The sequence below is a fragment of the Paraphaeosphaeria sporulosa genome (assembly GCF_001642045.1).
Source record: "Paraphaeosphaeria sporulosa strain AP3s5-JAC2a unplaced genomic scaffold CC84scaffold_4, whole genome shotgun sequence".
NCBI lineage: Eukaryota > Fungi > Ascomycota > Dothideomycetes > Pleosporales > Didymosphaeriaceae > Paraphaeosphaeria > Paraphaeosphaeria sporulosa.
This window is the reverse complement of record NW_017253363.1, coordinates 476125-497739: the sequence shown is the minus strand read 5'-3', so window position 1 is coordinate 497739 and position 21615 is coordinate 476125. Positions and strand designations below refer to the sequence as shown.

At 55.0% G+C, this 21615-nt stretch overlaps 7 protein-coding genes across 7 annotated transcripts; 5 read left to right on the top strand and 2 right to left on the bottom strand.

Annotated features, from left to right (window-relative positions):
- Nucleotides 1-47: 47 nt before the first annotated feature.
- Nucleotides 48-4748, top strand: CC84DRAFT_1142712 (uncharacterized protein). The gene is made up of 6 exons (XM_018176378.1): nucleotides 48-2614; nucleotides 2668-2904; nucleotides 2955-3014; nucleotides 3074-3121; nucleotides 3184-3339; nucleotides 3399-4748. Exons 1-6 carry the CDS (start codon nucleotides 187-189, stop codon nucleotides 4415-4417), a joined length of 3948 nt encoding a protein of 1315 aa, XP_018037087.1. The 5' UTR covers nucleotides 48-186; the 3' UTR covers nucleotides 4418-4748.
- Nucleotides 4749-5529: 781 nt separating this feature from the next.
- Nucleotides 5530-7648, top strand: CC84DRAFT_1089862 (PTR2-domain-containing protein; the record flags this gene model as incomplete). The annotated part of the gene is made up of 5 exons (XM_018174326.1): nucleotides 5530-5707; nucleotides 5755-6258; nucleotides 6310-6370; nucleotides 6420-6459; nucleotides 6596-7648. 5 exons carry the CDS (start codon nucleotides 5530-5532, stop codon nucleotides 7646-7648), a joined length of 1836 nt encoding a protein of 611 aa, XP_018037086.1.
- A 672-nt stretch (nucleotides 7649-8320) lies between these two features.
- On the top strand, nucleotides 8321-10249 carry CC84DRAFT_1163043 (aspartyl-tRNA synthetase). The gene is made up of 2 exons (XM_018178160.1): nucleotides 8321-8430; nucleotides 8484-10249. Exons 1-2 carry the CDS (start codon nucleotides 8341-8343, stop codon nucleotides 10065-10067), a joined length of 1674 nt encoding a protein of 557 aa, XP_018037085.1. The 5' UTR covers nucleotides 8321-8340; the 3' UTR covers nucleotides 10068-10249.
- Nucleotides 10250-10566: 317 nt separating this feature from the next.
- On the bottom strand, nucleotides 10567-11334 carry CC84DRAFT_1087787 (uncharacterized protein; the record flags this gene model as incomplete). Its single annotated transcript, XM_018174217.1, has 2 exons — nucleotides 10567-11091; nucleotides 11146-11334. The coding sequence occupies 2 exons, from the start codon at nucleotides 11332-11334 to the stop codon at nucleotides 10567-10569; spliced, it is 714 nt and encodes a 237-aa protein (XP_018037084.1).
- Nucleotides 11335-11481: 147 nt separating this feature from the next.
- On the top strand, nucleotides 11482-13669 carry CC84DRAFT_1116492 (chaperone protein dnaK). The gene is made up of 4 exons (XM_018175465.1): nucleotides 11482-11683; nucleotides 11733-11769; nucleotides 11821-11947; nucleotides 11997-13669. Exons 1-4 carry the CDS (start codon nucleotides 11597-11599, stop codon nucleotides 13459-13461), a joined length of 1716 nt encoding a protein of 571 aa, XP_018037083.1. The 5' UTR covers nucleotides 11482-11596; the 3' UTR covers nucleotides 13462-13669.
- Nucleotides 13670-13959: 290 nt separating this feature from the next.
- On the top strand, nucleotides 13960-15890 carry CC84DRAFT_1163040 (uncharacterized protein). Its single transcript, XM_018178159.1, has 2 exons — nucleotides 13960-14187; nucleotides 14369-15890. The coding sequence occupies exons 1-2, from the start codon at nucleotides 14039-14041 to the stop codon at nucleotides 15504-15506; spliced, it is 1287 nt and encodes a 428-aa protein (XP_018037082.1). The 5' UTR covers nucleotides 13960-14038; the 3' UTR covers nucleotides 15507-15890.
- A 2-nt stretch (nucleotides 15891-15892) lies between these two features.
- CC84DRAFT_1116484 (WD repeat-containing protein-like protein mip1) lies at nucleotides 15893-20876 on the bottom strand. The gene is made up of 3 exons (XM_018175464.1): nucleotides 20303-20876; nucleotides 16998-20252; nucleotides 15893-16951 (listed from the first exon to the last, which is right to left on the bottom strand). The coding sequence occupies exons 1-3, from the start codon at nucleotides 20708-20710 to the stop codon at nucleotides 16349-16351; spliced, it is 4266 nt and encodes a 1421-aa protein (XP_018037081.1). The 5' UTR covers nucleotides 20711-20876; the 3' UTR covers nucleotides 15893-16348.
- Between the last annotated feature and the right edge of the window lie 739 nt (nucleotides 20877-21615).

The following is a 21615-nucleotide window of genomic DNA, read 5'->3' as shown; positions in this document are numbered from 1 at the left end:
GTCGTGGTCTCCTTCAACACAACCATCTATTCAACTCTAACAGGTCTCGACCTCGCTTGGCATATCCCTTCTGCATTTTTTTCAATACAGTACTCAGAAGGGCCAGAGATTTCTAGCGCACGAGGCATCTCGGAAAAACCTCGCTGAACATAGCGTTGCGGCTTAGACGGCTTCGTGCAACGCACAATGTCGGATATGGCCTCGAGCAGCGAAAGATCAGACGACGACAGACTTGCATCGATATCCGAAGAAGGCACAAAGAAAGTTTCGGAAACAATGAACCATTCTACATCATCTGCAGGGCCGGCAGCTCAAAATGACCACAAAGATCAGCCGGAAGTAGCACGCGATGAAGGTGCTATTGCTGAAATAGAGCGGTTCCGGAGAATGGAAGCATGTCTATACAAACATCGGAAGGAATGGGAAGTGAACATCGGCCCAGGGAAATGGCAGGTGGACAGCTTTTTCGTTCAAGATCCGAAAGAGAGAGGTCATTGGTTTGATTCTCCAGAGGGGCAGAGTTGGCTCACAGCTGACAAACAAGTCAGAGGGGAACGGAAATACAATAGACCGGATATCTTTGACCCAGCATTCGTTGGAGACACGAATGATGCATGGGATTTCTCTAAGAGCAGTATCGGAAAAGATGTTTACGACACCACAATCGACTGGGGCCACCGGCGTGACAGGCTGCGAAAAACTTTCGAATGGGAACTGGATCGCATGTTTCTAAGAGAAGAGCTTCAATTGAAAAGGCTGGAGCAACAGAAGGCGGAGGAGGGCAAGAAGCGACGAGAACGGCGTATGGCTGAAAACGATACTAAATCTGGTGAAGAAGGACAAGGCGACACAGCGCTCCCAAGCGATTCAACTTCTATAGAAGCTGGCGTCGCCTGGTCGGAGTGGTTTGCATTCAAGAAGACAGGGCCATCGGATAGTAAAGCCATGAATGTTATCGATGTGCTCATCGGCGAGCCTATCGTTGACACCAAAATCGACGCGAACCGATTCTGGTTCCGTAGCTCAAGCCATCGAGTAGCGAAAAGCCATGATCCCTCTACGAGTCAAAAGACTACAGATGCCATGGATGCTGCAACATCGCCACTCCCAGAACGAATTCGAATCAATTCCGATACTCTGCTTCAGATTTTTGCTGAGCTACTCGGCCCCGTTGCACAAAACGTACTTGAGCTAGAGGAAATGAACATTGTCTTCACTAGACCCTTTAAAGCGCTAGCTTGGCGTGAGCAGGATCTACGAGATTGGTGTCTTCATCTTGAAAAGAAATTCGAGGATCTTCAGTCTGGGAGCAAGGCATTCGCTGCACTTCAGAAATCGAGCACCAGCGTGAACAATCATGCTGATGCTGCGAAGGGCGATGCGCAGGAGATTACAGATGGTGTGGAAAAGGCGACGCTACAAGACTCTACCAAATCTCAAGTAGATTCCACCGAGACAATTGAGCAGCAGGGAGAGAGACAAGTACACACCAATAATGCTCCAGACGGTCAAGCTTCAGATGCTGACAACGAAAGCGGAAACGAAAAGCATGAATACGAAGATTTCGAAGATAGCGACAAAAGTCTGACCAAGTCTCCAACGGCCCTCAAGCACTTGAAATACCTTCTACAATTTCTAGATGCTACCTTGGTAGCTAAGCGAAACTACTTCAACAGCCCCCAATGTCGAAAGGTGTTCTTTTCCGACCTTTGGCATCTTTTCCGACCAGGCACTGAAGTGATAGGGAGCGACGGAAAGCAGGCATATAGGGTCATTGGAGTTCAAAGTGCGAGGCACCGGATTGCTCCACCCTGGGAGCGATGGTATAAGCCAATTGGACGGGGAGAAAAGAAGCTAGAATTTCGCATCACATGTGTTTACATCGATTTCGACGGGGCTAACATCGGACCTGTGACGAAGGTATTTGATATTAGCATGTTTGACGGTCAAAGGGAGATCACATCCTTGGAAGTCTACCCCATAAGATTCCATTCGGTGAGGCAGTCCGAGTATAACGAAACGGAATGGCACGAGATGGAGAACTACCCTGTCTCAGAAAGATACCGCAAGAGACTCATTGGTCGTGGGGCTCGATTTCTGAACGTTGTTCGAGGTAAGCATATGTATTATGCTGGCTCAACATTGGACGCGAGAGAAGAGGTAGAGTCTCCTGTGGTCATTGACTTTGAAACGGCTATAACGACGCGAGATGCACAACTTAAACCTCCACAACCAGCCAATCTTCGAGGATACCCACCACCGGACGAAGAACAAGAGGTGCTGCCAGCGGACCTACCATGGAAGCCAAAGCTGAGCTCACTGATCAGCATACCGGAACTAGATGCTCCAGGGTACGTAGAATGCAGCGGCGAATGCTGTCGGGATGAAAATGTCCACGACGACCAATACGTGGATCGCAAGCAGAAACAAGAATACCTCGAGAGTCTTCTCCCGAGTAAGGAAGCTGTGGATGAACAACCTCCGATTACTGTAATGCCACGGCCGCTAAAAGATTTGAGGCTCGGGCCTGAGGGCAACTTTGCATGTTCGGATGATGAGTTGGTGATTATGTCGTATCGTGTTTTTGGCTTCGTTCTTCGGAGTCGCAAGTTTGGTATGCTATTACCCCGGATTTATCCATCAACGAGTGCTGACATAGCCGTCTAGCCAAACTCGATTTGACGCATCTGACCGAAATTCATGACGAAGAGTCGATTGCTAATTCGAACTCTACAAGCAAAGGTGGAAGAGGACAAAATCCGACACCCACTAAGGGCGCATTCGACCGTTTGGTACTAGAAGAGGGCCATTCTTCTATGATTGTATCGCTCATTGCACAGCATTTTCGGGACAAAAAGTCGACCACTGGGAAGCGAGAAGAGTTCGATATCGTGAGAGGCAAAGGTGATGATTAAGACTGGCCCGTCAAAATACATAGAGCTAATATTTAGCAGGCAAAGGATTGATCATCCTTTTGCACGGCGCTCCTGGGGTGGGAAAGACTTCCACAGCTGGTTCGTACCCCGAGCACCACCGTAGTCTAACCCCAACGCTAATCGCCATGAATAAACAGAAGGCATAGCTGAAAAGTTCAAGAAGCCGCTGTTTCAAATTACATGTGGTAAGTGGACGTGCTGCCGGACGATTGAGAATGAGGGAACTAATGATTCTGGTTATTCGAAGGCGACCTGGGAACAACTGCATCCGAAGTAGAACTCGCTTTGGAAAAGAACTTTACGTTGGCAAATAAGTGGGACTGTATCCTTCTCCTTGATGAGGCAGATGTCTTTCTTACCGAGCGATCGAAAGAGGACTTCAAAAGAAACGGACTCGTGGCAGGTAAGTCGCCTCGTTTCAAAAAAACGATTGATCATTGGCTGGTTCTAAAATTCACACAGTCTTCTTACGCCTCATGGAATACTATTCCGGCATACTTTTCCTCACGACAAACCGTGTCGGTGATTTTGACGAGGCTTTCACTTCACGCATTCACGTCAGCCTCTACTATCCCGCATTGAATGAGGAGAAGACTGGACAAGTCTTCGAAATTAACATGGACATGATAGAAGAACGTTTCAGGACGAAGGGCCGTGCCATCGATATCGATAGGATGAAGATAGCTTTTTTCGCAATGCGCTACTTTAACGATCACCCTGATGCCCGCTGGAATGGCCGCCAGATCCGCAACGCCTGTCAAACTGCGCTAGCACTAGCGGAGTTCGAGGCTCAAGGTGATAGCATCGAAGATACGGAAGACCGAAACCTCGTAGTGAAGTTGAATGTCAAGCACTTTGAGATTGTGAGGGATGCCTATCTGGAGTTTGCCAGATACATGAAGGCTTTATTTGGCACATCTGCTGCAAGGAAGGCGAAAGAGTCAAAGCTGCGGGCTATTCTGGTCGACGAGAACAACAACATTGTCTCAACGCAGAACCTGGGCGACAAGAGAATGGATAAGGCAGCCTTCACGCACGCCTCTCAGAATCATTCGAGTCGTCCGATGGGTCATTCGCCGCAGCAAAGCTTCCAACAATCGCCGGACCAGCAGTATGCGCGATATCAACAACAACAAAGTTCGACGTTTGGTGCCCCACAGCCTCAGTATCAATCGTCCCAGCATCCAGCCTCGCAGTATACGCCTCAGTATCCGGCGCAACACCAAAATCCTTCCAGCCAAGAGTGGTATGCTCAGCAGTCAAGGAACTCCAGTGCCTATGTTCCTGAACCGCAGCAAGGAGGACAATTCCAGAGCTCCGTTCCGCACACGCAACAAACCTCACCATCTCCGAACCGCCAACAACAAGCTCAACTTAACCCGCCTTGGCTCGGTGAGGAAATTCGAAACATGCATGCAGCATCTGGACAGCTGGGCGATGAGCAGTCTTCGGCTGGCGCAAGCCGGTTCCAGAGGACGTGACTAAGGAGTCTGAGGCGGGGTTATTCACAGTTTCTCTCATTCAGTTTTCTGTTTGGAATGTGCATGGACACTTAGATATGGGTACATGTAAGGCTCCAGCGTCGACCTTCCTTGATACTAGCTTGGGTGCAGCTCATGATCCAAGGATGCTGGCAAACAAGGCATGTGCAGCAATGGAGTGTCTCTTCCCTCTTGCAATTTCTGAATTTATGTCTGTCTGACAGATGCAGTTAGCTGGGAACAGTAACAGTCTGTCAGCAATAATTTTGTCTCGTAGACCTACCTGTCCTTACCTGCACTACTTCCCTGTAATTTCAATATCCAATCAGATCGCGCGTAACAAAGCGTTGTGGAGTTTTGTTGTGACCCTACTTGACCCTGTGTTAGCTGCCGTAAAACGAGCTGTTGGTCCACATGACGCACGCACAGCTAGGTCGTGGCAGTGTGAGACTTGCGTGGAACGGCCATCATGTTTGGTGTTTGGTCCTGGTGTGGTAACTCCATCAAATGGGACATGGTCTCCGCTCCCAGCACGAGTGATGTGTAATGTTGCACCTCTGTGCGTGCCATCAATGGAGCTATTAGGGCAACGTAATTTTAACTGCTACAACACCTAGTTGCTTACCTGTGGTGCTTGAAGCGCTGATCCGCTGATCGAAAGGAAGTCCTCGCGACGTCGTTTGTGCGAATGCCATGAACCTTCTTAGTGATTTGGACAGCATTGGTGAACAAATACCACGAGGAACGACGGAAAGTGCGACCAAAGCTCTGACTGACTGTAAAGTATTCATGAGATGATCATACAAGAATACGTTACCGAACATGCCCGCATGTACATCTGCTCGAACCTCCAGGTGAATGTAAACGAGAATCAACCGTGCGAATACCAAATCGAAGATAACGCAAGTTCGAGCTTATCACGAACAAACGGGCAGAAACAGACAGAGTGAAGCACGCTATAGAAGAAGAAAGGCGTGCTCGAGGGCCCGTGTGCTGATATAAAGTTCCTGCCCGATCTGTTTGCCTTCGACCTCGACCTCGCTGAACCCCCCTCTCCGTCGTGGCCTTCGATTCACGCACGTACTGGATAACAATACACACACAGCGATACCATGTTCGAGGCAATTAGCGACCGGATCGAGACTCATGTTGACCCCGCGCTCGTTGACGGCAGCGGGGGCGGAACTCAGCCCGAAAAACTTTTGGCTGAGACAGCACCTGACGGCGATCTTCCAACGCAAGCGGAGCTGTCGACGTTGCAGCGTGTGCCCGCGAAGATCCCGTGGCGAGGTAAGTGCAATAGGGGACTCGCACCTGACGTGACTAACTGCGAGCAGTGTACACGATCGCGTTCGTCGAGCTCGTCGAGCGTATGAGCTACTACGGCACCCTGGCGCTCTTTTCCAACTTCATCTCCAAGCCGCGCCAGAAAGTCGACGGTACTTGGTTGACCACCCCCTGGGGCGCAGCGCTCCACCCGAACGATGCCAATGCCACCCCCGGCGCCCTCGGCATGGGAAAGAAGAAGGCGTTCAGCATCACGACATTCAACCAATTCTACATTTACTTGTGCCCTCTGCTTGGAGCCTGGATCGCTGATACATACCTCGGCCGCTTCAAGACAATCGTGTACTCGGTAATCATTGCGGAGATTGGCCATGTGCTCTTGGTGGGCTCGTCGACCCCAGGCATGCTTGATAAGCCAAATAGTGCGTTCGCGCTGTTCATGTTCGGTTTGCTGATCATGGGCTTCGGGACTGGCACGTTCAAGCCGAACATCTCGCCACTTATTGCAGAACAGATTCCCCAGGATGTGGCGCGCGTCGAGGTCAACAAGAAAGGTAAGGCGACAATACTATCTGGTGGCATGAACGAGTGCTGAGTTCATACAGGCCGGCGTGTAATCATTGATCCCGCCGAGACGGCTACCCGCATCTACAACTGGTTCTACATGTGAGGCAACTCCAAACAAAAGATACTTGAATAACGCTGACCTGCTCAGGTTCGTGAACATTGGTGCTTTGATTGGCCAACTCTCCATGGTCAGTTCTTGCAACTCAGATACAGGGTGCGGCCACCTCGCTGCACACAGCTCGCTTCTGGCAGAAACCTACCTGTTTGCGTGCCGAGGTGGCCACACGCTGTACGCTTCAGAACCACGCTGAAAAGTATTCTTAGGTGTACATTGAGCGATACGTTGGATTCTGGCCCGCCTTCCTAGTCCCTACAGCCTTCTTTCTTCTGGCATTCCCGGTCCTGTTTTTCTGTAAGAATATGTACATCCACACCCCACCGTCTGGCAGCGTTCTCGGCCCTGCTATCAAATTACCCTTGCTAGCAATGAGGGGCCGCTGGAGCTGGAACCCCGTTCGGATCTGGAAGAACGCTCGAAATGGTTCCTTCTGGGAGAGCGTCAAGCCTTCGCGTTTAGGATCCTCCAAGCCGGCCTGGATGACCTACGACGACGCCTGGGTCGATGAAGTTGCTCGAGGATGGGCAGCCTGCGGTGTGCTTCTCTGGCTGCCACTCTACTGGCTTTCTTACAACCAGATTAACTCAAACCTCATCCAGCAAGCCGACACCATGCAGCTCCACGGCATCCCCAACGACCTACTCCAGAACCTGGATCCCATCGCCATCATCATCCTAGTCCTGTTCCTCGATTTGCTTGTATATCCAGCTCTTCGTAAAGCAGGCATTCGTTTCACGCCCATCAAGAAAGTCTTCGCAGGCTTCATGCTCGCCACTGCCGGCATGATCTGGGCCTGCGTTATCCAGTACTACATCTACCACAAGTCACCCTGCGGCGTGATGACGGAGGAGGAAGGCTGCCGCTCCGACGTTAACGTTTGGGCACAAGCGGGCGTATACATCTTGATCGCAGCATCGGAGATCATGGCATCCGTTGTGTCTCTCGAATATGCCTTTACCAAAGCACCCAAGAGCATGCGCAGTTTAGTACAGGCGTTCAGCTTGTTTACTAATTCGCTGAGCGCGGCGCTGAGCGAGGCGTTCACACCACTGTCTGAGGACCCGCATCTGACGTGGAACTATGGCAGCGTCGCTATTATCTGCTTTGTCAGTGGAGTGGCGTTCTGGTTCACGTATAGAGATATGGATAAGGATGAAGACCGGCTCAACATGCTGCCTACCGGAAGACATATCGGTACGCCATCTGGCGCTGGGACCGGGACTGACGTCGAATTGGCTCCTGCTGGCAAGACGGGCTGAGGGGTTGCAGCTTTGTTCTTCGTAACATTGCTGAGCTCTACCTCTGTGTCATCTATATTTCGACGGGCTTACTGCCCGATGGATTGGCACGGTAGTGACGATTTGCACATGGGCGGAGTAAAGGGTCGGATAGATGTCTCACCCGTTGGTAGGTCATCATTGTGTTACTGGCAAACGACTTGAAGCTTCCAAACGTAATCGAGATACTTCTTCAAGCCAGCGTTCCTTCCATTCAAACATGTCGCCGACTGAATGCGGCCAGCTCCGAACAGTCCGAGCTGCTAATACAATATTGAATGTCTGTCTCAAGTCTGGTTGCTAAGTAGAATGATGACTGATGAGCTTCCCGACTTCCTTCACTCAGTATTAGCCCGCTACAGTGCGAGCAACCTCTCGAGTATCGATTGTAGTGCCATTTCCTCGCAGACGAACTGGAGATCACTGTGTAGTGTCATGAAACCCGGATCGCCCTTGATGAACACTGTGACTCAAGACAAAGGCGGAGATGACACATGGAGATTCACTATGGTCATGACCATTGTCGCCCTTTTTCAGATGGAATGTTTGAGATGGATTATGACTGTTATGGCCCTTGCGCCAATGACGCCGACGGACGCGTTTGGCGGGGTAAGACTCTGCCCCACCATAAATTCGCAGACTGCAGCTCCGACCTGACTCAACCCACCGAAGACATGGCGGAAGAAAACAACGCGCCCGCAGCCGCTGCGCCGGCAGAGCCCTCCAAGAATGCCCTGAAGAAGGCCCAGAAAGAGAAGGAGAAGGTGAGTTCGGCCATTGGACTGCTGGTGACACGCGACACTGATACTTTTGCTAGGCCGAGAAGAAGGCAGCCGCCAAAGCTCGCGAACTCGCCGAGCGACAGAAGAAAGAAGCTGCCGACGCCGAGGATGTGTCCAAGGAAGACTACGGCGAGCTCCCGCTTACTGGATCCAAAGACTTCAAACCCACGGGCGCGACCCGCGTCGAGCTATCCACCATCCCAGAGCATGAGGGCAACGAGATCACCTTCAGATGCTGGGTCGAGAATGCGCGCGTGCAATCAGCAAAGTTGGCCTTCATCAATTTGCGCCAGGGGCTGAACACGGTACAATCTGTTATTGCGGCGAGTGATAAGATCAGCAAGCAGATGGTCAAATTCTCTGGCACGCTGAGCACGGAGAGCTTGCTTGTTGTTACGGGACTGGTGAAAAAGGCGCCAGAGCCAATCAACAGCGCGACTATCAAGGACTTCGAAATCCACATCAAGAAGGTCTTCATCGAGAAGAAGGCAGAGGTTCCTCTCCCCCTCCAAGTCGAGGATGCGGAGCGCCCGCTACCCAGCGAGGGTCTGGGAGAAGAGGAAGAGAAGGCCGCAGAGGGTGACGCCCGACCTCTCGTGTCCCTCAACACTCGACTGAACAACCGCACCATCGATCTCCGCGCAAAGATCAACCACGCCATCTTCGTCGTCAAGGGCGGCGTCCGCCTCCTTTTCACCGAGTTCCTCTCCCAGAAGGGCTTTATCCCCGTCGAGACACCCAAAATCCTCGGCGCGGCCTCCGAAGGCGGCGCCAACGTCTTCGAGCTCAACTACTTCGGCAAGCCCGCCTACCTCGCCCAATCCCCTCAGTTCTACAAGCAGATGCTCATCGCCGCGCGCTTCCAGAAGGTCATGGAGATTGGCCCCGTCTTCCGCGCCGAGAACTCAAACACCGCCCGCCACTTGACCGAGTTCACGGGGCTCGATCTCGAAATGGAGTTCCAGGAGCACTACCACGAGGTAATCCGCGTACTCGAGGACCTCATGCTCTTCATCTTCCAGGGCCTCAACACGCGCTACAAGAAAGAAACCGACCTGGTCCGCAGCACCTACCACGTCGACGACTTCAAACTTCCCGAGAGCGGCAAGGTCCCGCGCATCCCGTTCCCAGAGGGCATTAAGATGCTGCGCGAGGCGCAGGGCACGGGCGAAGATGTCGGCGAGATCGGCGAGTACGACGACCTTTCCACACCCCAGGAGAAGAAGCTCGGCCGCCTCGTCCTCGAGAAGTACGGCTCCGACTTTTATGTACTCGACCAGTTCCCGCTCGCTGTCCGGCCCGCGTACACGATGCCCTCCCCCGAGAACCCAAAGTTGTCGAACTCGTACGACTTTTTCATGCGCGGGCAGGAGATTTGCTCCGGGGCCCAGCGTATCCATGATGCAGAGTTGCTATCGAAGATGATGCGCGAGCATGATCCCCCGATTGATCCCAACAGCGCGGGTACCAAGGAGTACGTCGATAGCTTCAGGTATGGTGCACCGCCGCATGGTGGTGGTGGATTTGGGTTGGAGCGAATCGTACAGTTCTGGTTGGGTCTGCCTAACATTCGGATGACGAGCTTGTTTCCGCGCGACCCGCAGCGGGTGACGCCGTAGATGGTTGTGGTGGGAAACGCAGGGGCTTGGAAAAGTAGACGCATGTCACGATAGCTAAGAAGCACCAAGAATTGACTAGATGAATCACAATACTGGATTGCGGAAACGGCAGTGGAAAGGCTGGTTCATGCAAGAAGGCAGCCTGTTACTGTGGATTATATCCCTCATCCAATCAGACGCTGTACTACTCTTCTGCCCAAGTAGCACTACACTCAAATCCTAGATCTCGTATATAGAGCTTCTTCCATCCAGATTTGCTTCAACACGAGGCAAAGCTCGCACCCTTCCAAAGCATGGACTCGAGGGACGGCTAAAACCCGAGGAGGTTTCTCAGCAGCTCGGATCGTCGCAAGAGAGTGTGTATCGAACACAACGGAGCAGCCTCTAGAGCGAGTCCATCGTCCAATGCATCCGTTCCGTCCTGGAGCCCTCTTCTGTAGCGGGACGGCAGCCGCACAGGCCCGCGGGGAAAGACAACACGCAGTGCAGCTGTCGCTTCTCATACGCTCTTCAACACTTTCTCCGCGAGCTTCTTCTGCGCCTTCTCGCCCAACGCTTGCTCATCCACCTCCTGCACCGCCTTCCCAATCGCAAGCGTGCTCTTGACATTCCCCGCATCCACAACAACAACCCCGTTCCTCCCCACCGCAATCTCAAAGCCCACTTTCTCCCCCAACGCCTCCAGCAGGATTACCCCACCCTTCTTCCCTGCAAGCAACCGCCGCGCCATGCCCAGGCTGATCTGGAACACCATGCCGCTCTTCAGGGGACCGAGGCCCTCGCTCTTGCCGGTGGAGGGATCGACGCAGGTCAGCTCTGGCGCGAAGTCTTTCGTTGCGCTGGCGACGCGCGCGTAGACGAGCGAGTTGGGGGCGAGCTGGGGGCGAGTCTTTTTTGTGGCGCCTTCGAAGGCGAGGTGGGGGAGGGTGGCGTAAGGGGTGTGCGGGGTGAGGGTGCAGTTGAAGGCTTCGGCGGTGGAGGTTTGGACGGTTGCGATGACGAGGTCGCCGGTTGTGGGGAGGTACTGATTGTTGCGGTTAGCATCTGATATCCTTGTGAAGAGAAAAGGGAGGCGTACGCGTCCGCTGTTCGACTCTATCCACGCGGCGACTTTCTTCGGGTCGGTGACGAGGCCGCCTGCAATTGTGCTCGAGACGGTCGAGGGTGGGATGTGTCGGAGGCCGGGGCCCAGTGTGAGATGCTTCTTCTTGCCGGTGGGGGTCGGGAGTCCGTCCTGTGGGACGATGTCGCCCGGGAGGACGACCATTGTATCGACCGCCATATTTATTATTGCGAATGTCGTCAAAAAGTCGCACTAGGATACAGAACGTGAAGGCGAGGTACAGCCTTGGCGCGCTAAACGATCGCGACGTGCTAGCGGCGGGATGATTTTTGAAATGCCTTTTTATCGCCCAACGCCTCGACAGAGTTGCAAGAGTGCTGTGTTTTCTTCGCCTTTACGACCACAGAAGAAGGATCGGACGACTTTCGCGACCCCAACGACAAAGTAAAGAAGAAAAACTACCGCCATGAGTGCAGAGAACGACCCCGCTCAGCGGGTCGCAATTGGTATTTCCTTTGGAAACTCGTACAGCTCCATTGGATTTACCACTGGTGTACGTGGACGTCTGTCATGTGCTTGGAATGCGAACTGACAGGGAACAGGAAGGACGTGCAGAGGTTATTGCCAACGAAGACGGAGGTGGGTTGCTTTTCCCAGTGGCTGCGGAGGTTCGCTGACAGCCTCATCCAGATCGCCAGATTCCCTCGGTACTCTCCTACGTAGAAGGCGAGGAACTCCACGGTGGACAGGCCAAGACACAATTTGTGCGGAACGCGAAGAACACGGTTGCATACTTCAGGGACTTTCTGGGCCAAGAGTGCGTCCTCAAGCCCGTAATGCTGCTGCAGCTGTCTAACAGAAGCCAGGTTCAAGTCGATAGATGCCACGCCCTGCCACGAGTCCGCCCACCCCCTCCAGCATGAGTCGACTATCGCCTTCAAGGTCAAGGACAGCGCAGAGGACGAGGAGAACGAGGTCACCGTCAGCGACATCACAACCCGCCACCTGAAGAGGTTACGAAATTCGGCCGCCTACTACCTCGGAAAGGAGGTCAACGCCGCCGTCATCACCGTCCCCACCAACTTCTCCGACGCCCAGAAGGAGGCGCTGAACAAGGCGGCAAAAGAGGCGGGCATCGAGGTGCTCCAGTTCATACACGAGCCCGTGGCCGCTGTGCTGGCATACGATGCTCGTCCCGAGGCGAAGCTGGCCGACAAGATTGTCGTTGTGGCTGACCTCGGCGGCACCCGCTCCGACGTCGCTGTCGTTGCCTCCCGCGGCGGCATCTACACCATCCTTGCTACCCTGCACGACTACGAGGTCACTGGCCTGAAGCTCGACCAGGTTCTCATCGACTACTTCGCCAAGGAGTTCCTTAAGAAGCACAAGTCCGCTAGCGACCCCAGGGAAGATGCCCGCGGTCTGGCCAAGCTCAAGCTCGAGTGCGAGTCCGTCAAGAAGGCTCTCTCAATAGGTACGAGCGCCAACTTCTCCGTCGAGAGCCTCGTCGGGGGCATCGACTACACAGCCACCATCAACCGCACGCGGTACGACCTCCTCGGCAACAAGCTCTTCTCCGCCTTCTCCCGCCTCGTGCTCCACGCTGTCGAGAAGGCCCAGCTCGACCCCCTCGACATCACTGAGGTCATCCTCGCCGGCGGCAACGCTCACACACCCAAGATCGCCTCCACCATCGCCAACGCCTTCCCCGAGACGACCACCGTCCTCGCGCCGTCCACGTCCACCACCGCCATCAATCCCTCGGAGCTCTCCGTCCGCGGCGCCTCCATCCAGGCCTCCCTGATCCAGGAGTTCGAGCTCGAGGACATTGAGCAGAGCACGCACCCCATGGTGACGGTGACTCCGCACCTCAGCCACGCCGTCGGCGTCCTCTGCATCTCGGGCGACGAGACCAACGGCGTCTTCCACGCCATCGTCGATGCCGAGACGCCGCTGCCCGTGCGGCGGACCGCCATCATCAGCACGCCCCGCGAAGGCGGCGACGTGCTAATCAAGCTCGCCGAGGGTCTGCGTCACATCAAGGTCACGAAGCCGGAACCCAAGGCCAAGAAGGAGAAGGCTGAGGATGATTCTGACGACAGCGATGACGACGAGAGCGACGAGGAGGAGGAGCTCCGCGAGAAGACGTGGAAGGTGAGCAATGTGCTGAGCGAGGCGGCTATCAAGGGCGTCAAGAAGGGCGGCAAGGTCGAGGTCCAGATTAACATTGGTGCGGATCTGGGCGTGAATGCTATTTACAGAGAGGTTGGTGGGAAGGGCGGTGTTAGGGGGATAATAGCTGGGGAGAAGGCGGCAAACGGTAGTGCTTAAATGTGAGGAAGGAAGGATATGCGTGCATGTGGCTGAGTGGAAAAGCTTGGGAGAGAGAAGGGAGGGAAAAGGTGTAGATGAAGTGACATGAACGAAATCAACGAGCGATTCGTTACGGTCATAGATTTCGGGCTTGGCAAGGTTAGATGGCGTCGTTTTGCTGCCGTCAGAGACGTATAGATAGAGGGAATGAATGGCTACTTTTGGCTATGGCAATTGTTAGGTTGCGATTGTGCTGTACTGAATGATCTGCAATGTAGAAAAAGGGTTGTAGGTGGTTCTCCTCGACAATTTGGGGGTTTGGTCTTGGCTCATCAATGGGAACCCGCACAGCGTGTAACACTGGGATTTGAATACCTTCCACTACAGTATAGGTTGACGAACCTGCCTTTTCATCACTAAATAGACTTGAGATGAAGTTTAGCGGTGATAGCGGCTTTAACAACGCCAAGCAGGAATGCCGTCACGGCTAGACCCGCAACTCTCGCCCCTCCAACCCTCAACTACAGTAAAGTAGCAAACACCCCGCGTTGTTGGTTTATCTTGCGCAGACCTCCCGCTTGGAGTGCTACTCACAATGGACATCAGCTCCGAGCTTGATACACAGCGAATGGAGAGTCCGTACGCGAACTATCTCCCCGACGAACTTTTGTTACAAGTGCTGGACTTTTTGCCGCGGACGGAGGAAAGTCAGGGCACGTTGTGGAACTTTGTGCTGGTATCGAGGTACGTGGACTGAGCTGCTTGCGAGGGAAGTAACAGGGGTGCGTCGAAGTGTACTTTCCCCCCAGATTCTAGATGTGAATGCTCTATACCGCAACATCGCACTGGACAGTGTTGCTTTTCTCGAACCCACCATTCATGCTCCCACACTCAAGATGCAGAGGCCTCACTAACAAGTCCACAGACAATGGTACTCGGTCGGCATATCCCGCCTCTATGCGTCCCCATTCCTCGTCGGCCTCCGCTACACCCACTTCGTTCGCACTCTCTGCCCCTCGATCATCCCGCGCATCAAGCGCTCCGAACTCGCCGGGCTCGTAAAGCACCTCGACCTCTCGCGCATCGTGCACCAGGGCGCAAAATCCACCACCGCACGCCTCCTCGGGCGCACTAAAAACAACCTCGAGCTCTTCGTCGCGCCGCAAGCCTCCTTCGCCATAAATTGCTGGGCCGCGCTGTCCAAGTGCGCGCGCCTCAAGGTCCTCGATCTGGGCCTCGTCAGCGAGGCGATAAGCTACCAGTCCCTGAACCAGACGCTTCGGCAGCTGGGCTCGCTGGAAGAGCTCTACATGCCGCGGTGTTCCACGGAATTCGGGTACGGTCCAGAGTTCCTGACGGTGCGGCTGCACTGGCCGCCCAACCTCCGCCACCTGAGCATGTCCGGCAGTGTCAACGGCAAGTTCCTCTGGGAAATGCTGCGCCAGCCCGAAACCTTCCCCGCGAGCCTGCACTCGATGGCGCTGCTGCACTGCCCCGGCCTAGACCAGCCCGGCATCAAGCCCCTCCTGTCCAACCTCGCGGACCGCCTCACCGCCGTCGAACTCCGCGACCTCCCCGCCGTAAAGCAGGGCCGCTTCAACAACATCATGGCCTGGCTGCCGCACCTGACCACCCTGACCATCGCGCTCGACTACATCGACGAGGACTTCGGCCGCCGCCCCGCAGACTTCACCGCCGAGTCGCACTGGCACCTCGCGCGCCCCCTTTCCAACCTCACCCTCCTGACCTGCGGCACCCAAACCGATCCCCGCCGCGCATTCACTCTCGTCGACCTGTGGGACCTCATCGACACCCGCTTTCTGGGCCGTCTGCGCCGGCTCAGCGTCGCTGCGTCCTCGGGGTGGGAACGCGTGGACGAGGGTGCGCTGTGGGAGACTGTGCGGCTGGGGCTGGAGGCGCTGGACCAAGAGAACTGGGAGGCGCGGCGGTGGCACTATGAGGGGTTGAAAGGGGTACCCGAGGGGATGGCGTATGAGGAGTGGCGGGGGACGCTGGCGGGGTGGCGGGAGAGGCCGCGGGCGGTGGTGTTGAGGAATTTATGACTAGATGGGGAGGTGAGGAGTGATGGGACGGTGGTGATGGAGGGGTGAGGAGTGGGTGGTGTTGTGTGCAGACGTGGTGATGATGGACGAGGAGGAAGGGCTGGGAGAAATCAAGACTGCAGACTGCGGTTGAATTGCAGGGATTTGAAGCACTTCACCACATGTTGCTTCGCTGTGGCATGCACTAGCAATTGAACAAAGAGGTGCGATTCACGAGTTACAAGGTCGGCCAACAGTTGCAAGGCAAAGACATGAGAACCTATTGCAACAGCTGCTCGTATCGACATCCTGCTTTATGAGCACGTCGTGCGTCGCACACGGTGCGACCGCCGTCCGTTCAGAAGCAGTCCCTAGCATAATTATATACGTATTACCCTCGTCCGTTTCTCCTCCGCATCCCGCCCTTACAGCCATACCCACAAGCTGCCAAAGCAGAACCCCCCCGCCCCATCCAATCATTCACCCATGCCATCCCAGCCCAAAACGCCCTCATTAACACCCATCCCATCCAAAGCCCCAGTGCGCCATATGCCAATGCCCATGCTCCCCACCCGCTATGCCATTCATCCCAAGAAACGCCTCAGAAACAATTCGCTAGGGCGAAACCCCCGAAGAAACACGCACACGCACACCCGGCAGACCCACATGCTCCGCAAAGCTAAACGTACTGGAACCCGACTCGTCGACTGCGGCCTTCGCATCTCCAACAATTCTACCGTCTGAGAACGACGCTCGGCAAAAAGCCGCGATGCGTCGTGCAGACACTACCACGGCGCGGGTCAGCACAGAGTCGCAGTGTAAGTAAGGCCCAGAAAAAGAGATGGAGCGAAGGCTCAGGCTGTTCAAGTATTACCATCCCAAGTCTTGACCACGCCGCTCGCCGTCCTCGCATGGTGATTCTGCTGTTGCCGTGCGACATTGCACGTGTGCACGCTCACGAAATTACTATGCGCCGCGCTCGCCGCAATCATCAGCTTGTGGGGATGAAACGCAGTCGCTGTGACAGGCTGGCTGCGATCGCGGAGGAAGCCCGAGTACGGCTCCCACGTGCTGACCGTGCGCCCAGTGTTAATGTTGAATATCTTGACCTGGTGGCGCTGCGTGCCGACGGCGAAGACGGGCGCGTGCTCGTGCACGCTGAGCGTCTTGAGGTGGTCGCTCGTCGCTTGGATCGTCTTGACGCTTTTGTCCATGCGGATGTCCCAGAGCTTGACTTCGCCGTCGCGGCAGCCACTGATGAGCTCGCGCTGGCCGCCGCGCTGCAGGTGTACATTTGTGACCCACTGCTTGTGCTCCTTCCAGACCTTGACCATGGCGGTGGCGGGTTTCTGGCGCTGGTCATAGACGCGGACGGCGCCATCGCCAAAGCCCGCGATGAACACGTTACCTTCGACTTGGTCGGACGTGAGTGAGGTAATGCAGGAACCAGAACGTGCGGGTATGTCCTTGAAGTCTGTCAGCTAGCTCTGGTCTGTAGATGAATGTGCTTACGCTTGTGCAGATCTCGGTACCGGCATTCCACACCCGGATCACCTTCACGTCACCGGCCACTAAGATGGATCCTCTGCCCTGCTGCCAGTCGAAAACAAGCCCAGCATTCCTATTGCTGGGAACCAGATCGGTCAAAGCGCGGAAAGCCGTGACTAGCTCAGTCTTGCCCCGTGTGTCGTAGTTGCGGAAGATCTTGATCACGCCGTCGGAAGACCCAGTCATAAGAAGAGCCTGGTCGTCTTCGTTGATGAAACGCGCTTCGGTGATCCTGGATTCTGCTGGGTTACCGTTTGAAAAGCAATTGATCCTCCGAGTTGGACCTCCAGAGTACTCGATTACGTTTATTGTGTCTTTATTGTCTGTGACCACAACATGTTCTTCAAATTGATGGAAGCACATCTTCATTGGCTGGCTGAGATTGTCAAAAAGCGCGTGCTGATGGTTCCAGTGATTCACGACGGCCACCTCTTTCAAAGGTTGAGTCTCTGCAATGATCTTGTCGTTACGATTTCGCCGCCACAGCCGTCCATTGTAGTCAGTGCTGCCGGGTTCGTCGGCCTCGGTAGGCTTCATCTGCGGCTCTCGGAAGTATTCCACGGACCACTCAAAGATCCTGCTCTTCAAAGGAAGCTCTGGCGGTACTCCTAGGCTTCTTGGCAGGAAACCCCTTGTCTTAGGTTGCTCTTCAACGTTGTAGCGTTCCGGGGTCTGCGGACGTGTATCCGTTGACGAGTTGTACTCATCGAACTTTGCACGGCTGGGGCTCTTCTGTGGGGAGGTCGAAGAGTCGTGACCAGTCCAGATTGTTTTTAGTGAGGCTGCGACGCTTCCTGTTCGCCGAAGACCACCCAGCAGTGACAGGTAGCTCGCCTCCTTCGAGGGCGTCGGTGGTTGGGTAGGCTGTTGCACGGGCCTCTCCTGGTGTACCCGTCGTTGTGCGCGATCCACAGGACTTCTCCGGACGAGCTCGTCGAAGAGCGGTCCGGCAAACTTGGCTAGTGGAGACTGGAGAAGGGCGAGAAGAACGTAGTCCACCACGGCGCTTGCGTCCCTGGCCACCTCGGGGTGAGGATCCGCCGCCATCACCATGACTTCCCTCCAAATAGCGGCATAGATTGTGTTCTGTGAACACGATGTAGAGAGAGCTGCAACAGCTGTTTTGGAAGCACGCCCCTTCATGTAGAGACCATCGCCAGTTTCATTTTCCTTTCCGGAGGTGTCGCTGTTGACTTCCTCTGAAATCTGCTCGAAAGCAGCGACCAGAAACTTGGTTTTGTAGCGGAGAACGAAGGTTGAGAAGAATATCAACAATTCCCTACGCACCATGCTGTTCCCATCCGTCGTCATCACAAGAATCATCGAAGCGATTGATTCTTCAATGGTAGCGACCTGAGTCGTAACATCGCGAATGCCCAAGAAGGCAGTGAGGGCATGCAGCATCGCTGCCCGGACCTCGGATACGGGATCAAAGACGAGCTCGCACAGGCGTTCATGCGCCATACATCGAATGCCGACCCATTTCGCCTCTTCGTAGTTAACCCAAAGCTTGCCCAGACAGAGGCATGACCACTGTCGCAGGAGAGGATTCTGGATATCTTTGAGGTGATCCAGGCAACTGTCCACAAGCTCTGGACTCAGGGAAGCACGCTGCCCCTGGTTATAGTCTTTGCAGAACATAGCAATGATGAAAGCGCACATCGCGCGGTGTTCGCTAGCATTCTGAATGGGGATACCCGAGTTGGGGTTGAAGATGTTAATGAAGTATTGATAGCCGTTGTCCTTGAGAAGATCGGTCTGACAGGATTGGTCGACCGCGAGGATGCGTGCCCATATGAAGACCATGACGGGTTTCAGCTCATTGGCTTGCGATTGTAGAAGCTTGAGGACGTATGGAAAAATGCCGATGCTGAGCGCTAGGTTTACAGCCCAGGGCCCGTGATCCAGGAAACTTGAAAGGAGAATGAGAGCTCGCAATCGATGGACCTGGCTAAGAAGCACCTGTAGCACGATTGGCAGCTGTTCGGGAATCTTCTGCTCGACAGCGCCCTGCTGCAGATAAACTTCAAAGGCGGTTAGTTGCTCAGAGAAGAAGTCAGAGTGTCTGTAGGTATATTCTTTCTCGCCACGAGCTTCAGCCTGGAGATCAGGTAGCTGAGCCAGAATCAACTCGACAGCTAGATCCCAGCTGCGCCACAAAGGATGGTCGTGGGTTTGAGGAATTTCGGGATGAGACACTGGATTGCAATGGTACGCCCTCATCACACGCTGCGCAAGTAGGTAATTCCGAAACAGTGCTGCCACCATTAGATCCTGCCTGAAAAGCTTCTTGAACAGAGGTTTGGAGAGGGAGTTCCAGGCGATTGTGTCGGTGATAGCAGTGAATATCCAATTGAGCTCGCCAATGGGCGTCCTACGCTCGGAGACTTTGCCAGGGATGTTGTGTGCATCACGGAGAGTGACGTTGCTTGGAAGCGGATTCTGCAAGATGAAGAACTTGACCGCCATGGTGATAGGGTCCGTCAGGCACGACGTGAAGACGTCCGCAGGGAGATCGGGGTTGGTTGGTAGGGACTCTTTTTCGCGGCAAGCTGCGAGGTGTATGCAGTCATGAAAATCTACAACCTCTACGTTTGGGTCCCGCCGCTGGGCTTCTTCAAACTCCAGCTGGTGTTTCTCAGCGAAACGAAGGAAGTTGGAGATGATCAGCCCGGCGTCAGAGCAGTCGTAGACGAACAGACTGGGCGCGCCTATCCAGCTCTGAAGGTCATACAGAGACAGTGGGATGTATTGGGTGTAGTTCCGGTTGAAGACCCATATTTCGCCAGACGAGGTCGGCCGAGGCACCCCATGGCCATTGTAGTGGAACAGAACCCTCTCGTTGCGTGCATTGCGGCGAAGTGTGGATGTATACTTGCGGGTCTCTTCGGTGGTTGGGTCCAGCAAGAGCTTATAGCGCGTGCGCATGCTGAGCTGCTCGTACTGCGTCTGCAACGCCTTCCCAATTTGGTTCATCGGGGTGTGGCCCGGGGTCTGTGATGTGACGGTGGGATCGATCCAGCACTCCTCTTTTGCACAGGGATTGGTCTTGATCACATCCGGGGGGTCGACTCCAATGTTGAGGCAGAGGGCAAGCACAGCGGAGACGGTCTTCAGGCGGTCGCGCATGCGCCATTCCTGGAGCGGGTACGCGCTGCCCTCGCTCTTGGGTATGCCGCCCGTCTCGTGTTTCTTTTCCGTATAGTACATGAAGAAAGACTGCGCTTGTTAGCCCTGACATGCCACTATGCCAGCCAGTCTGCACCCACTGATGTCAACAGCTGGTTGTACTCCTCCGAATTGAGTTGGTCATCCCAGCCGTGCCGGATCTTGAAGTGGCCGTCGACGCTGCCGGCTTCGTCGGCTCCGCTGTCTGAGGGCGTCGTCTCAAAATGGCGGGGTCCAAAGTCGCTCCTCGCGCGCAGCATTTGCGGACGCGAGAAGGAGCGTGTGCTGCTTGGCCGCCGCGAGGACACGGCGTCCGCGTCGAGCCCGTTCATGGCAGCCAGGTTGGGCTGGGAGTCTGATGCAGTGCTAGGACGCGCAGGCGTTGCACTGTCAGGGCTCTGTGGTTGCGGTGGCGCCGCAGGGGCTGCTGCTGTGCCGTTCATGGCTCCGGGCGAGGGCGCGTGCAAGGCGAGGGGGTTGACGTGCGGGTATTCGTTGGCTGTCCTCATCTTGAGCTCTTAGCTGTGGTGACGGAAGTCCAGGTCGCGCAGCCCATGTCGCGGGCCTGTGTTTAAGCGTGTGCGCGAAACGGATACTATGTGTGAGCGCCGTCCAGTCCAGACTCGAGGGTGCGGCGGTGAGGGGAACGAGTGAGTCTGGCGCCCTCGACAGGCGTTATGCGCTGACGCGCGAATGTTCACCGCGGTGCGTTTGGGAGAGCTCTGGTCGGAGCTAGACCCCATCGGGCGCCGGTAAGACTGCAGGCGGGATCGGGACGGCCAATGACGCCCAGCTGCTTACACAGTACATGCGCAACACCCGCATCCGCGCTTTTGGCATGCATCTGACCGTCGCAGAGGCAGTAGTGGCGGGAAGGCTGCTGGCCGCCAGGAACAGCTCGCGGTGGCCACCCAGGCGTGTGCCAAGTGCCGCTGCACGAGGATGCTCCTCCACAGACGAGCAATACAGATGTTCCATACTGCAGGCGTGGCCGCTTTGATCCGCACAAATCTGCCTTTGTGCTACGTTTGTACATACGAGCTGCCTTGCAATCCAGATGTTCGTTTGCTAAACAGTCTCCAAAAGCCATGCTCACAATCGCATGGGGACTGCTACACCACCAAGTGGAGCTGGGGGGCCATCGAATCACGGCGGCTTTCCACCAGCGTTCTGACGCTCTGAACGGTTCGGCCTAGTTGCCGTGGTCTAACTGCCCCTGCGCCGCTACGGCGGCCAAACAGCCATTCTTATTGTGGGAACACCTGTCAAAACCCTCTGCGCCGTGTGCTGAGGTGGACCGCTGTGAATTTATAGCTCGAGAAATTGCATGCAGAGGCCCATATGCACGCCAACCAAACCCCTGTCGTCGCGGATCGGACTCTCAGGGGCATCGGCGGCGTAGGCGTGCCAGGCC

Coding starts and splice junctions, on each gene's coding strand:
- CC84DRAFT_1163040 (XM_018178159.1), top strand. CDS start 14,039: ATGGACATCAGCTCCGAGCTTGATACACAGCGAATGGAGAGTCCGTAC. Junction 14,188..14,368: donor AACTTTGTGCTGGTATCGAG/GTACGTGGACTG, acceptor ACAAGTCCACAG/ACAATGGTACTCGGTCGGCA.
- CC84DRAFT_1116484 (XM_018175464.1), bottom strand. CDS start 20,710: ATGAGGACAGCCAACGAATACCCGCACGTCAACCCCCTCGCCTTGCAC. Junction 20,253..20,302: donor ACAACCAGCTGTTGACATCA/GTGGGTGCAGAC, acceptor TAACAAGCGCAG/TCTTTCTTCATGTACTATAC. Junction 16,952..16,997: donor GTACCGAGATCTGCACAAGC/GTAAGCACATTC, acceptor ACAGACTTCAAG/GACATACCCGCACGTTCTGG.
- CC84DRAFT_1116492 (XM_018175465.1), top strand. CDS start 11,597: ATGAGTGCAGAGAACGACCCCGCTCAGCGGGTCGCAATTGGTATTTCC. Junction 11,684..11,732: donor CCATTGGATTTACCACTGGT/GTACGTGGACGT, acceptor GACAGGGAACAG/GAAGGACGTGCAGAGGTTAT. Junction 11,948..11,996: donor AGGGACTTTCTGGGCCAAGA/GTGCGTCCTCAA, acceptor AACAGAAGCCAG/GTTCAAGTCGATAGATGCCA.
- CC84DRAFT_1163043 (XM_018178160.1), top strand. CDS start 8,341: ATGGCGGAAGAAAACAACGCGCCCGCAGCCGCTGCGCCGGCAGAGCCC. Junction 8,431..8,483: donor CCCAGAAAGAGAAGGAGAAG/GTGAGTTCGGCC, acceptor TACTTTTGCTAG/GCCGAGAAGAAGGCAGCCGC.
- CC84DRAFT_1142712 (XM_018176378.1), top strand. CDS start 187: ATGTCGGATATGGCCTCGAGCAGCGAAAGATCAGACGACGACAGACTT. Junction 2,905..2,954: donor CGATATCGTGAGAGGCAAAG/GTGATGATTAAG, acceptor AATATTTAGCAG/GCAAAGGATTGATCATCCTT. Junction 3,015..3,073: donor GGGAAAGACTTCCACAGCTG/GTTCGTACCCCG, acceptor ATGAATAAACAG/AAGGCATAGCTGAAAAGTTC.